At 41.1% G+C, this 16,345-nt stretch overlaps 1 protein-coding gene across 13 annotated transcripts in view; it reads right to left on the reverse strand.

Moving 5' to 3' along the window:
- Positions 1-9,435: 9,435 nt before the first annotated feature.
- The window catches only part of LOC109896783 (forkhead box protein P2), a 112,221-nt gene continuing 105,311 nt past the window's right edge, over positions 9,436-16,345 (reverse strand). For 8 of the 13 annotated variants that reach the window (XM_020491132.2, XM_031831939.1, XM_031831936.1 and 5 more), the window contains one exon: positions 9,436-10,772. In XM_020491132.2, the coding sequence (XP_020346721.2) occupies positions 10,628-10,772 (145 nt within the window). In that variant the 3' untranslated portion in view covers positions 9,436-10,627. The remainder of the gene's footprint in view (positions 10,773-16,345) is intronic. The other 5 variants (XM_031831935.1, XM_031831937.1, XM_031831944.1 and 2 more) reach the window with 1 other exon arrangement.

Below are 16,345 nucleotides of genomic sequence, written 5' to 3' on the forward strand. Positions count from 1 at the left end.
GCAGTCCGAGAAAAAGCCTCTGTTGTGTGTCTGTACCCCACCAGCAGTGAACGATCGCTCATTTCCAAGGTATAACACCAATCTCGGCACGGGGGGGCCTTGAAGCACAGCTGACATTATAACACACACCAGACGTTTACTTGCCGGGACAATGTATCACTTTCACATCAAAGGAAACGTCTCCTTTAAAAGGAAGCGGTGATGGAAGTCAGCTCGCTTGTGCTTTATTCACTTCCATCAATAAACATGCAGTCGGGGTATACGGTAATCAGGAAACATGCAGTCGGGGTATACGGTAATCAGGAAACATGGCCAAATAGGGTTGACAATGTATCAAAGCCTGTGCTCGGAGGCAACAGCAAAACCCTAACAAGCCAGTTTATTACCGGTAGCTGTTACTGACATTAGTCAAAACCAAAAGAAAGATAAAATAGAATAAGGAATGAACGCGACGCTGGAATAGCCCTCGGCAGCCTGTTCTCCTCGCGCTTTTGATAACCACACGCCTCCTTCTTTGATACGATAACAAATATAAATTGTTTAAAAAACATCAAATGCAACGAGGGCTGTAGCTAGACCCGGACTGCTATGGTGTTAATCTAGAAGAGGTGTGACATGCAGACACACAGAGCCAGGGCTGGATACAAAGACAGCAGGAGACACATACTCATTCATATCGAGAGACCTCGGCTCAGCTCGGCTCTGCCGGGCCTGTTCTGCTGTAAAAAAAGAGAAAAGAGGCAGTGCAGGCTTCCATAACCTCTATACCTGAATCACTCAGCCAAGGGTTGCCCTCCTCCTCCCCTCCTCAGGGGGATCCATGTTGTCAGACTCACTCTGGTCGTGCACTGCTGTCTGGGAGGCTTGTACAGGATGCTCCGGGGTTCATGGAAGGTGAAGAGGGAAGATTGAATCCCTGCCTCCTCTCGTCCCTGGATTTGTTTGTTTCGATCCCGGGCTAAACAGAGAAAGTAGCCATTAAAGGGCGGGTGGGGAGGGAGGAGAGAGAAGTAGGGAGAAGGGGGATGACTACAAGCCCCAGCAGGTACGCTGGGTGTGTTGAGAGTAAAGAAGAAAATCTCCTCCAAATAATATTTGCCCCATGGGCAGTAAAATGCAAATAACAGATCAAAGGGGTTTGGAATGGAAAACTGGAGAGATTGGAGTGAATATCATCACAGCTCCTCGCCATGACACTTCACTGTATAATGGGTATGGGAGAGATACCTCAAACTCATAACTGACCTGTGCTGGACTGGCGCTCCTTCTCCCTCCCTCTCTTTCTTTCTCTACCCGTCTCTCTCTCATCACTGTGGTAAAAGCACTCCCCCTTTCATCACTCAGTACACACAGATAGTTTGCTTAGGTACAAGAGCTCTTCACAAAGGAATGCCAAATTCCCCTGTTACTTGTTGGCATGACGATGATGTTTGATATCGGCAGCCTGATTCAATTGTACAGTACTCTACACCGTCTTCCCAGCTTACTGTAGATAAAACATCAGAGTTCCTATCCGGTCATGAACGTCACATAGGAACCTCATGTTCTAAATAATCAATGGCACTTTTAAACACATAAGGATGTGCTTCTCTTTTAAAGTCACTGTCCAGTTTTTCCAGATTTCTTTCAACTATGACCTGTAATTAATTACAATATGAGTGAATTTGTAATTAAGTATGTAAACTTCTGAAAGCAGCTTTTCTGTGTTGGAATGGTTTGGGCGTACCCTAACAACAGAATGGTGTGGGCATATACCGCATATTTTTGATGACCATGCAAGTAGACCACTGATTGGCCAGCTTGTCCTCCTCAGGAGGATGACACCATGCTCTATGAGGAAATAGCAAACATTTTTTTAAGTTTAGGGTGGGGTTTTTAAAGTGTTTTTTTCTCCTCTAATTTATGCTTTGGCCGCAAACACAACGATAAGATGAGTCAACAATATTATTTGGGTATGAGTTAACAGAATATGAACTTTTAAAAGTGAGATTTTGACTAGACAGTTACTTTAACACTCACTGTGTTCAATGTATAGGCCTATAGTCCATGAAACTAGCCTAGCAGTGCATTTCTCAAGTTTGGACCTCAAGGTCAGAAACACTGCAGATTTTTATACCCTCTAATCAGGAGCAGATTCAGACCTGGGACACCAGGTGAGTGGAAAATATGGCCAATCAGTGGCGTGATTAATCAATCTATTATAATGACCAGGGAGAAAAAAAATCCAGCAATACTTCAGAATTCAGATCCTGCTAACCATCCCTGGTGTGTGTGTGTAGAGGTGAGATGAGCAGGTGAGAAGCCTCCTAGGTCTAAGTAGCAGACGAAGAACAGCTGAGAATGTGGCTCTGATTGGCTCAGCGTTGCCATGGCTACTGTTAATGACCCGTGCCATCTGACCTGGAGGAGAAGCCAATCATATTGCTTTATAAAGGTGACATGACAAACGCAACTGTGAAGTGTAGATAAGGGAAGTGTAGATCAGTGACAATACTGTCAATATTTTTTATGTAAATACTTTGTTGTTTAAGAATTAGGAGTAACAAAATCATAAGAATTACTAAAGACAATTACTGGTGAGGCTTTATGATAAGATTGCATTTAGAATTGGTTAGATCTGAAAAATGGTAATGTGAATTATTCCAAAATAAGCATAATTTCCAATTTGAGGATATCTGCCAAACGCATACAAAGCATTTTTATTGATGTGGATGACAAATAATAATGAGGGGTTAATCTCTCCAAAAATGCCTCTTTCTCTAATCTTCATAGTTCAGTCACAATAACCTGCCATTTCAAATCCTCCTCTGATTCACCTTGTGTGCCATTCAGATCAGCAGTGTTCTTCACTAATATAAAAGGCTTTGGCCCATCTGGATAACACTTGAACAGGATGCATGACTGACAGAAGAATCTAAACACAGCTAGCTGTATTTTATGGTTGGTCAGCAGAACCTGTGTGGGGAGGTTGACACAGTCTTCAGCCCACCTCAAAGCCACTGTTTCTTCCTTCCCAGGACAAAAGTATTTGCCATTAAATGTAAATCCTTAATCTTCCCTCTTTTCTTCTCTTCCTCCTCTCCTGTCCGTCCCACATCCCTCCCGTTTTCTTCCCCCTGTCCTTGCCCCCTCCCTTCGTATTTTCTCCATGCATGCACCCTTCTCATTCTCTTATTGCCAATCATTTGAATTCCAATGCCCAATGTCACCTACTTTGTAATTTGATTACTTCATGTGAGGAATTAGTATGTGTATTTAATGTCATTCCCCCCCCCTTTTTTCGTTCTCAATTTTTTTTTGGGGGGGGGGGGCGTGTGGATAAATGTTGCAGAGGGAGGAACAGAGAGAAAGATAGAAGGGTTAGAGTTAGCATGTCTAGCGGATATGCCAGCATTGTGCTAATAAATGACAGCTGATTTATGCATCTGTATTCTTTTATTTATAAAAAATTGCAAGCAGGCCGATTTCTGATATGAATAATACAAGTGGATCCACTTTGATTAGGGCTTCAGTGGAGAGCTGTGCATATTCAGCATTACAATTAAATCTTCTGATGTGAAATGGGAATGACACGCTAATGAAGCGAGCCAGCGAGCCTGAACCGAGACTGTCCAACATCGTTATGGGATATCTTAGATGAAGAGTAATTATACGAGGAACACTGAAATGTCATTAAAAATCTTCAGTAAGTGATTTAACCCACTTTTCCCCACTAATGCTAGATTTGTCTTTTTTTACTCCTCTCCTCAGGTTTTTTTCATCCCCCTTTTCATCCATTTTTTTGGGGGGGCCAAGACCGATCAGAAAGTTCCTCCTCAGAAGTTCCAGCAGAAAAATGTCAGACTTAAATAGGCTTGGTTTTAAAGACGGAGATACAATCGAGTGTCCTAATTTAATTTGGTGCATCAGAACTCAATGGTGGTGGTATGTAATTGAAATCGTTCCTTAATAAATTCATATGAATTGGCAATTAGGTCTTGATCTGATTTCCACCGAATGGATTGAAATTGATAGTGGAGGTCCTTGAGCCATATCACTCCAGCCACTTTCACATTATCAAGCTCAAATGTTGATATATTATAAGTAATAACGTGCAGTAAAATACTCATGTGGAAGGGATTGGATGTTGTTGATAAGCGGATTTAGTTCATCTGATTCTCATTCATTCATGTTTGTCACACACTGTCTCATTTTACAGTCTGAGATTTACCCACTGCCTCAATGTGTTGTTGTTGTGTGAATAACCAGCTGTAAAACAGTTACTGAACGATATCATGTTACCATATAATATTCATTACTGTCATTATGGAGTCTCACTATTTGTGCTTTGAGCATGTGTGTGTGTGTGTGCGCGTGCATGTGCGTGTGTGTGTGTGTGGTAGGTGCTGGATATGCCACAGGCAAGAATTCATGAATATCAGCAGTTTCTCACCACTTTGTTCGGTTAATCCCTTGTTTCAGTGGGAGAAATATGCATTTTTGCAGCATGCATTACTTCATTTACAGCCCATTATATCCACAGGAAGTCAAATGTACCTTTACCCCAGGACCCACTGATGTCATGATTTGTGAATGTCTATGGGCCACATAGTTTTTGGCCCCACAGAGGCAACGCTGTATAACATTACGAGCAATTAGGATAAAATTGAAAACTGTTAATTTAATTGTCATAAACAGTGAAACAAGAAGGGGTGAAAACTGTTATTTTTAAAGGGTATCTTATCAGTCTCAACTAAACTGATACCATTTTATATTGTTATCACATAATACTGCATCATGGCAAGACATTGTATCATTTGTATAGAGTTCATTAATAAAAGCATTTGTCAGCCTAATATAACTGAAACAGTGCAGAGCTCTGTCTGGCTCTGTGCTGCTGATAGGACAAACATGTGAGTGGCGTGACCGCGTCCGTTACGGAACATGGAGTCATGGCATAAAACTGGCACCGCTAGAAAAACGAGTGCCGAACCCAAACGTGCCTCGAAGCTATGCAATTATTTTTGCACTGAGTCCAATATCAACTCGAGAGCAATGCAAATTATTTAAGACGCGCTTTTCAGGGCCCGCAATTATAATAATGATGATCTCAATTAGCGTCGCCATTGCCTCTGACTATTTAGCAGGCAATTTTGCAGCCTGGGGGTGAGGGTATTCTGGAGAGCTGACACACACTGTCAGACCAGGAGGAGGAGAGGAGGAGAGGGAGACGAGTCCTCGGACGGACGCTCAATCAATAAACGTGTGACTGGAGATATTTACTGCAACGTCCCAGGAGGAGACCGCCTAAATTGACCTAATTGGTCAGTGTTAGAAATTAAATTAAATGTAGCTGGATGGAGTTCATTTGCTAGGCCTAATACCGAAGCTCAAATGACACACAATCACTTGAAGGATAAAGTCAGTATCCTACAAGCACTAAAAGGATCAAGTAACTTTTGAATTCAATAACAATGTTAACTGTTCTAATCTATTTTTTAAAAGACGATCAATATTAACCAATTAAAAGCACTGAGAATAAAACAATCTCCATATAGGCTACATCAGCTTTTATGTGCATTTCTGAGTAAAAAATGCACTGTAGTTCTATAATAGGTACACCTCCAGTGTGTGACTATAAAGGTGTTGCTACATTCACCCAGTGCACCGCTCCTTCTAAAGGAGTTTCGAAATGAACTCTGACCTATTTAAGAGAGAACTCTCTACTTTTCCTCTGGATATAAGAAGGGACTTCTCTTCCCAGCGTTCACGTGGAAAAGGTTTGCACCACCACCTCTTTCTTTTATTCATCGCACTGTAAATAACTCCACTTTATGAAAAGCAGCCAGTGTGACTCACAGATACCTCTCTAACCACAACACATTATTATTTCATGGTCTTTGAAAGAGGGGCCTGTAACGTTGCCTTCCACTTTAATGCGGGAGCTCTCTCTGATGTTGTGTAGTACACAGGCCCCGTCCTTGTTGCAGCTCCTCACTTGAATTCACAGACACTTCCAAGTGCATAAATAGCACGAGAGACGAGTGTGCCTCGCGAGGTAATGCTCTGGAACGCCGTTGAGGGAGATAACAGCAGGCATGGTTGCGGCTCAGGCTGTCATGGGGAGGGGGGGGGGGACTGTGTGTGTGTTCTCCAATTGACTTCTCATGGGACATCACATAGAGAAAATAACATACGGGGTTGGAGTTGTCATTAAATGACCAGCGGACATGATTCAAAGCATCCCAGATAGAATGTCCCTGGCCACTCTTTGGAACGCGAACAAGCCCTTAGAATACAGAGGAGCTAATGGGGACATATTGGTCATGGTGGACTCAGTGTGAATCTCAATGAGCGTGTCAGTAAGAGCGCTCCATGACCGACAAGGTGTAACCTAGCTGGGATGAGTTGAGCTATCCACTGTTTGTCATCCATACTGTTCTTTATTCTATAGCATCAGTCAACACATCTCCATCGAGAATTGGTTTGAAAAATGAGAAGGAACAGCAACATTGGAATATATAACCATAAACAGCAATTTATAAAAAGCATGTTATATGCCCTGTCTCTTCTGAGTCTCTGTTGATCCCTACCGTATGCTGTTCCCAGGATCAACTACCCCCAGTCAAGGCTTATGATAAACTCTCCAGTAACTACAGGCCTAATAGTGTACTGGGCCATGGTTGTACTTGATCAAAGGGTGGCTTGAACACGTGGCCCCTGAGCCATTACTGGTCCAGGGGGTGGGCTCCAGAGGGCTCTGCCTATGGATCCACATGTCCCAGTCCTCTAAACAAGACTCTCGGTGCTAGAATCTGGAACAAAGCCTTGTAACACACACATTAAAATGGATTTTTTTTTTCTCCCCCTTTGTCATTCTCAGAAGTAGCACAGTCCTGAACGTTAAAAGCGTAATGCCAGCTCGATCTTTCATGGTTGCGCCTTTGTAGAATATAAAATGTATATGTGTACAAAAAAAGTAAGAACTCCCTGAAGTTGGAGGTAGACAGTTGCTTTTCAAATCCTAGTTTTGGTCCTTTATTTTAGTCAGCAGTGAAAAGCCATGAATACAGAAAATAATAACGACTGTTACAATTCTCAACCATGACCTTCTAGTGTCAGAGAATCTTTAACGCATGGACACAGTACACGGTAATGAAGGTATCAAAAAATGAGTTCACCTCGATCATAAAGGAATACAACAAAAAAAAAAACATAAAAGGTATTCACTAATTACATAAACATATGTGTTTGCTACAGTCCCAATTTACTGTATACATAGGGGGATCATATTCCCAATTATTAGAGAATGATAGTAGTAGAAAGTATACAGGACTCAACTGCCAGACATAATGCTTCATAAAGTATGCACAGAGGTACAAGCAATAAATACACACATTAGGTTAAGCCTTACAGCTACGCAAAGCAGATGCAGAAGAAGCAGGTTTGCTATTCTTAGCGAGCAATGAGAGAACAGTAAAAAAAAAAAATTCATGAAATTCAGAAAAGAAACACCGATTTTTTTTTCTTTTTTTCTTCGCTTAGAAAAAAGTCTGGTAAATTTTATGGGTCCACCAACATTTTTACATAGTATGCACAGTTATCAAAATACAGACAAAATCATCCCAGAAAATCCAGACAATCCTAAAATCTAGTGGAGGAGCAGATTGCAGTTCTGGGATCTTTCTGGTATTATGTGCAAGCAACTATTTCAGACATTTTTATTTTTACAAAACCCATGCAAAATCTACAGGTAATATGCATTCTGTGGCTGACAGTTTTTTCCTTCCCAAACAGTATAGTTGAGGTACGCATTCTTATGCATTGTACTTACATTTAGGTCATCCTCCTGATCATTTGTATGTCTTACAGTATTGTTTTCCAGTCCACCAAATGATTTTAGACATGCATTTTAAACACAATATTCCCTTAAAGGTATTTTTTACATGATCATTCTACAAATGTTTGAGGACAACCTATGACAATACTAATCTTCTTCCGTATCTGATGTCGGGAATGTAAACTGTCCGTCGAGCCGTGTCCATTGAGTAAAGTGTAACAGCTCTTGTGGCTCTCTAATAACTCAACGTGCAATCTGCCATTTAATTGTTCAGAATTGGTTGTGCAGAGGTAGAACCTTTTTTTTTTAATAGAAAGCCTTCGTTTTTGGGGTTAAGTGGGAGAATCCTTTTTTGTTGTTGTTGAAAGACGCCGTGTCCTTTATATTTGGTGTGATAAGATTATTATGAACATCGTCTTCAAAGTCATTTTTTGCTGACTCCGTCAAAGTACATAAGGGAGAAGCTTTGTTCCTGGGCCCAGCACCCTCTTGAAGTGGAACTGGCATGACTGTGTGTGTAACGTGTGTTTGGGTTATGCATGTGTGTTTGGTTATGTACGTAGTAGTGCGCTAAGCTCTAGAAGCCAACTTTTTGGGCTTGGCACAACACTTGAAAACAACATATATGCACAGTATGTTTCCATACATACGCACAAAGCAGACACACACTGATAGTTAAAATACGATACAACTCAGTCAGTTATTTGACAGTATCTGTTTTTCTGCATCTGAAGGTTACCATAACAAGGACCAGGAAAGCTGGCAGACCGAACACACAGGACTGCGCGTGTGTGTGTGGGTGTGTGTGCGTGTGTGTGTGTGCCTTTGAAAGGGTTTGTGTGTGTCATTTCTAGAGTGTCTATCCCATAACCAGAGGCAGAATTTTGTGTAACTTTGGTTTGACTGAAAACGGAAATGACCATTAAAGCAACAACATCCACTTTTCTAGATGACATTTAGCTGAGAGAAATGAAATATATTTTTTGACAATCACTAACTTCTGTTCCTGCCACTAGAATCCCAAATGTGATATACAAGTTGCCTACCCTATACAGAATGCAGTGCAGTTAAAGATAGCTTCTCCTGTGCTACCACACTGACTGTATCTATATAGTTAAGAAGCTATGGATTAGACAATGAAGTATTTGAACTATAGAATAAAGCAAATATCACCTAGAAAATGTTTCTTTTCACCTTTGATATCCCTCTTCTACAATGGCTATATTATTTGCTTTTATGTGATAACCAAAGCCACATCATTTCATATCAACTTGAAATTATGACTTATTTGGCTTTACTAGACATTTAAAATGTTTGGTTACTATGTTTTCAGTTTCGGTTTTAAACGCGGCTCTAAACAAACCGCGTGGAAATAAGACATGACATATTTGACAGTCCCACTAAACATGACATATTCACTAGATTAGAGAAAACTATGACATGATGGGTGACGGAGAGACAAAAACAAAGAAATCAAAAATCAAAAACAATCTTTCACAACAACACAATTTTCTGCACTTCCATTGAACACACAAATGTTCATTTTGGTCATGATCCACTTTTACAGTAGAGCTGCTTTCTACCAGTCCCTATCACATCGCCTGTAGTCACAAGTCACATCTCCTCTCCTCTCCTCTCCTCTTTCGCCCTAAACTCCAAGTGGACACTACAAGTTATCAAATTACACATCAAAATCTTGTATTTTTTTTTTCTTGAATCATCTTTGTACAGGGCTAAATGAAACGATCCCAGAGGTTATTTAGAAGGTAGTTCGCGGAAAGCTTCTCTTTATACTAGTTAAAGTCACAGAAGGCTGACCAAAGAGTCTGGTGGCTTCTGTCTAAGCTATTGGCCATTGATAGTGTTGGCTTTGGTTTCTAGCTGTTGCCTGTGACTGTTTGCAGGTAGACAAAGCTTTAGAACAAGGAGGTAAAAGAGAACAGCAGAAGAATATGCAGAAATGCATTTTTTTCCCGTATTGGTTGGTGCTTACACAAACAGTTAAGTTATTCAAACTTAATGTCACGTTAATTACTTTTCATCACAAACAGGTTCAGACTGGAAGCCAACTTTTTTGACAGCTGCAACAGTCTTGATACCGTGCTTCTGTTACTGTTGGGAAATAGGAAATGGCATTTACAGTTGGTGGTGCCAGAAATCAGAATACAAAAAGTAGAACGCAAAAAGAAGAAAAAAAATAACCGTTTTTTAAGAATTTTTGCAACATACAGGCAGTGACACTAATTTCTGATACTACTCCTGTGCAAATGATGGACAGAGCAACAACGTTTGAATTGAACCAGCAATTGTTTCTAACATCAACAACTACTATGAGGGTTTTTTGATATTCACAAAATTAAACATCTTTTTTTTGGCAGTATATGAGGCCGTTAGCTTTCTACAGAACGGGTTCCCAGACTCGTGTTTTTGTCGTTTTCCGTCCATGAGCCTCTGTGTGTGTCTGTGTGTATGTAGTGGCCAAGCCATCTTAATGAAACAGGTCTGAAAGTCGTTTTAAAAACCAGACATCTCATGCCTGTCATGTTCAGTCAGGGATCCCATAGGGCTGCAACAAAGAGTTCCTTTGGGCCTCGTCTTCCGGATGCATGCTCAATAAATACTCCAGTCCGCGGGTCGGGAGGGAGGAGAGTCAGCTGTGGTCTGTTCTGTTGGTTTTGTTTGGTTCTGGGTGAGGAGTGGTTCTGGTTCTAGCAGGTTCTAGGAGGACAGCCTGTGAGGAAACAGGTAGGAGGACAGTGTGACGGAGGTGGAGGGAGGGGCCTGTAGTAGTGGGAGGGACTCCAGTAGTCACTCCAGGTCATCTGATAGGTTGCCCTCCTCCAGCTCCCGGTCTTCGTCTAGCTCTGGGCTGTGGTTGGCTGTCGTCACCAGTGACATCGGACAGTCATCGTCGTCCATGTTCAACGGCTCCTCCTTGACGTGGATCGCTGGCCTGGAAAGGAATTTATGAAATATGTTGGAAATAATTGTATACATAAAGACATGATAACCGAGTAGGAAATTGATACAGTGATACAGTTCCACCAACGCGCCTTAGTCCCATAGTCCACCCAGGTAGAAGCCACTGCTATACAGTGGTGAATGTGTGAACTCCCATACAATTAAACACAAACACTATGATTGAAGTGAGAAGTTAGGCTGGGTTCAAATTAAAACGAGTGCCACAAGCCTGGATTTCACCCATGCACTACCAAGGTGTTTTGAGCACACAGCTATGAACTAAACCTGTCTCTCTGCCTGTCCGGTGGTTGGTCATCAGTGAGCTGCAGACAGGTGGTCTACAGTGGCAATGAAGTCAAAGAGATCCTCTTATGAATATCTGAGTTGTTTGCGTACACGGCTCTAGGGTATCAACTCTTCACCCTGGTCACATATTTTATCATGCTGCTATTTGTTAAAGGTAATTAGAAAGATTGTGAGGGAGAAGCCCCTCAGCACAATTAACAGGGGAAGGAACCAGAAAAAAACGACTAATAAATCACTCAAATAAGCCTCCCTCTTCTACAGAATGTTTCTTCAATATTTATTTGTATTTGATTTAACCTTTATTTAACTAGGCAAGACAGGTAAGAACAAATTCTTATTTACAATGACGGCCTAACCCTCCCCTAACCCGGACGACGCTGGGTTAATTGCGCGCCGACCTATGGGACACTCGATCGCGGCCGGTTGTGATACAGCCCGGGATCGTACCCGGGTCCCCCAAAGATATTCCACATAATAAACCTACAGTATGTCTTTTTCAGAGAAAACATAAAACATTTTGAATGCAATAATTGAAATCAGCCTGAATTATCATAAACATATCAAAGCTGGCATTACGTTGCTGAACAGCGTGTAACAACAACCATAGTATTTGTGAAACGATAGTTCAACATGAAACATCACTTCCACTTTAAGCAATTGCATCAACATTTTTATGACAAAAATGTGAAAATGGCTTATACCCAGACATGGTTGGCCATCAAGAGTTTACTGATGACACCTGGTTGACTTAAAAAAAAAATATATAAAACACACTGCATACTAAATAATGGAGAATTTATCATCCCCTCTAGTCCCCTGGAGCAAGGGGAGTCAAGCTTTTTTTTTATCTGGTTAATAGAAAGTGCAATGCGTCGTTAATATGCAGGGGCGTGCGTGTCGCTCCTCCAGAGGGAAAAACCTGCAGCTAGTCTCCGCCATTAATCAGCTTCAGCCCGGCAGTTCAGTCGGACATACATGATACATGTTTTTAACTCTAAATGAATGAATATCTTTAGCCACTGTCAATAAAGGCAGTGTGAAAACACTGAAACACCGGACCGAGTGGGGAAGTGGGGACGTTTCCCCTCCAGTACAACAGAGAGAGGATGGACGGAAGTGCTGGGCTACTAACAAGAATAATAACGCTGTCACACACAAACAAGGCTTAACATGATCCGGGGCCCTACTCAGGGAAAGGGTTTGTGGCGCGATGATAAATCTGACAAAACCTAATTATTTTTGACACGTCAGATGCATCAGGGAATCCCTGTGGACTAAGAGGGGGGAGAGAGTGAGTGAGAGTGAGAGTGAGTGAGAGAGAGAGAGAGAGAGAGAGAGAGAGAGAGAGAGAGAGAGAGGGGAGACAGAGAGAGAGAGAGAGCAAGAAAAATCCTTATCAAGTATTAGAATGTGTCTGGCAGCCATCTCCTGGGTTGCCTTCATCAATGGCAGGAGGAACTTTGAATTTGAAAATAATTTTAAAAGGTACAGATTACTTTAATATTTATAGCAAAATAAATTCATATTCAGATGTGGTAGCTAGAAGGAGATGCTTTGCCTTTCCAGGATGCTAGGCGGTGTGATGAATATTTCTGTTTCCTTCTCAACCCACACACTCAAGAGGAGAAACCAGAATCAACAGAACTCTCCCCTCCAGGTGAGAAGAGGGGGATGAAACGATTATCTGGGATTCAATTTCTACACTCTTTCTAGTTATCTGGTAACACATTTATTGAATTGAATTTGTTGTCGTAAATTAAAAAAAACAATGAACAATATTCATATTCAGAGCTACCACTCTAATCAATAGACATATGTTTCGATATGAAGTATTTGATATCTCTCCCATTTCCTGTTTTTACAACAAACATATACAGTGCCTTCAGAAAGTATTCACACCCCTTAACTTTTTCCACATTTTGTTGTGTTACAGCCTGAATTTAAAATTGGCCTACATACAACACCCCATCATTTCAAAGTGGAATAATGTTTTTAGAACTATTATGTTTTTATAATAATAATAAATAAAAAGCTGAAATGTCATGAGTCAACACCTTTCTTATGGTAAGCCAAAATAAGTTCAGGAGTAAAAATGTGTTTAACAAGTCACACAATAAGTTGCATGGACTCACTCTGTGTGCAATAATAGTGTTTAACATGCTTTTTGAATGACTAGTTCATCTTTGTACCCCACACATACAATTATCTGTAAGGTTTCTCAGTCGAGCAGTGAATTTCATAACACAGATTCAACCACAAAGACCAGGGAGGTTTTCCAATGCCTCGTAAAGAAGGCCACCTATTGGTAGATGGGTATAAAAAAAAGCAGACATTGAATGTCCCTTTGAACATGGTGAATTTATTAATTCAACTTTGGATGGTGTAACAATACACCCAGTCATTATAAAGATACAGGCGTCCTTCCTAGTTGTCGGAGAGGAACTAAACCGCTCAGGGATTTCACCATGAGGCCAATGGTGACTTTAAAACAGTTACAGAGTTTAATGCCTGTGGCATGAGAAAACTGAGGATGGATCAACAACGTTTTAATTACTCCACAATACTAACCTAAATGACTGAGAGAAAAGAAGAAAGCCTGTACAGAATAACAATATTCCAAAACATGCATCCTGTTTGCAATAAGGCACTAAAGTAAAACTGAAAAGAAATGTGGCAAAGGAATTAACTTTATGTCCTGAATACAAAGCGTTATGTTTGGGGCAAATCGAACACAACACATCACTGAGTACCGCTCTTCATATTCAAGCATGGTGGTTTCTGCATCATGTTATGGGTATGCTTGTCATCGGCAAGGGCTAGGGAGTGTTTTAGGATAAAAATAAACGGATTAGAGCTAAGCACAGGCAAAATCTTCTTCCACTTTGACATTACAGAGTATTTTGTATAGATCGTTGACAAGAAATGACAATGAAATCAATTTTAATCCCTCCTGGTAACACAACAAAACGTGGAAAAAGTCAAGGGGTGTGAATACTTTCTGAAGTATATTGAAATCCTTGGTGATCTCCCTCAAGCTTTGTAATAAATAATTTTGTATTTAACATGTTACAACAAATATGCTACATTGACGATATTCATCTTAACGGGAGACAAATGAGGCAGGACCAGATGGTATTCAGTAGCACAGCCATTTTTTCAATATATATATATATTTTTGAATGTAAGCTTTATTTAACTAGGCAAGTCAATTAAGAACAAATTCTTATTTACAATGACGGCCTACCCTGGCCAAGCCCGGACGACGCTGGGCCAATTGTGCGCCGCGCTATGGGACTCCCAATCACGGTCGGATGTGATACAGCCATTAGACACCCAGCAGCACAACCCTTTCTCCTCATCATCACAGGCATAGCTCATAGCTTTCATTTGTATTCATTATAAACCACTAACATGCTTGTGTGGTTGGTGAATGAAAAAAAAGAAAGGAGAAAAATGATTAGTCCTCGTTGTGGCTTTACACTGTATTAGAGAACCATTGGATGAGTCATTTATTCGTTAATGGCTAGCTGGCATTATGAAGTCTGGACTAAATGCCTAGGCTCTGTGTCTGATAAATACCAGCTATGTGTATGTGTGTGAAGTTCATGTGTGTGTGTTGTGTGTGTGTGTGTGGTTCATAAGTGCATCTTGGACAGAGACTCATCACCATCACTGGCAGATTATGATCACTGGTAATCACGCTCTGCATGAGGCATGGCAGGGATGCAAATAACATCATTAGCTATGTGTCGTATGTTAACGAGGGGCGGGGGACGATCAGAGGACAGAGTGACACACATGATAGCATCTGAACATGGATCATTTACGGTTATCAAGGAGTGTGGAGTGATATAAAGTACATACAACAACTTAATGGCCTTACATAACAATGCAGCATAAAAAAAACAAAGGATTGTGGGTACATTTTTTCACTAATTTTACAATGTGATACTGTGGTCAATATGCGTACATTTTTGAAAATCGAAATCTCTTTTATTCTAAGTGAAACTGTTTTTACTGAAGTCCTTAAGCAGCATCCAACTGTACTGTAATTCTAGCTAGCACATCTAGTTCCTGTCTTTTTTAGTCCTTTCTTCCTCTTAAGCATACCCTTGAGGGGACACACACACACACATAAATGGTAACATGCCTGGAGCTATCTGAGTCGCTGTTTGGCTGATAGCATTAACCTCCAGAAGTGGGGGAAAAAGGTTTGTCTAATTGTTCGATTCACTTGGTTTCTGAAGTTTCCCTGCTCTCTCCTGAGGACCGGCTGGTACGCCGTGTACTCTTTAGTTAGTGTTACTCTCCCTTCATTATTAAGTGCATCCCAGAGAACCCACTCATAAAAACACATTTCTTCCATTTTGAGGATGTTGCGGCCGTGTAAAGGCGGAGAGCGGTCGTGGAGGCAGCCTCCACAGCACCCCCTCACACTGAGGTGAGGCCGTCGGAGAGAGAGAGTCTCCTGTTCTGTCCGTTATTAAAAGTTAAACAGCCTGGGGGAGTGGATACACAGGGATTCTGTCTGGCACTGCAGATATGCCCCACTTAACCCCCCCCCCTCCAATCTGGCCCATTTCCGAAAGGAATAAACACATCCAAACAAATGAATGTATGGGTTAGGCCAGTTCCTCTCAGAACAGTCAGTCCCCTTCTTCGATACGGAACTGGCTTAATTCAGTGCTACTCCAGAGATGGCTAGCAAGTTAGCTACTGTGGCTGCATCATTGATTTCAAATGGGGGGGGGGGGCTGGAAGTGTGTGGGAGATCGAGGAAGTAGTAGCTTCACATACAACGCCCTTGGTGTTCCATTTTGGCTATCTTTGGCTAGGTAAACATGGACTACAGTGACACGTGTGACATCACTGGTTAGAGGGAGAGCACATTTGTAACATACACATTCCTGAAATCCACATGACATACATTTTTAATGGCCCTCTTTCTCTCTCTGGGCTCCATTAAAAAAGATAGAGAAGGCAAAGATTTTTAAGTAATTAATGATACAGTTAGCTGCTAAATATTAATATGGACGGTCTTGAATAAAATATGACTTCTAAACCCCTACAATGCAGACATTGGAGTAATTCAAACCGAATGTGTAATCATCGTCTTTTTATAGGTTATAACTGTTACAACTGACAGCCATGTATGTAAAGCTCACCTCAGGTGTGGCATAATGTGTCGTTGAAATGAAGACTTCTTTGAACCGCCAAAATACTCTGTTAATTTAGTACTAAAATCAAATTAGTCCCCAA

Source organism: Oncorhynchus kisutch, linkage group LG9 (assembly GCF_002021735.2).
Source record: "Oncorhynchus kisutch isolate 150728-3 linkage group LG9, Okis_V2, whole genome shotgun sequence".
NCBI classification, from domain to species: Eukaryota; Metazoa; Chordata; class Actinopteri; order Salmoniformes; family Salmonidae; genus Oncorhynchus; species Oncorhynchus kisutch.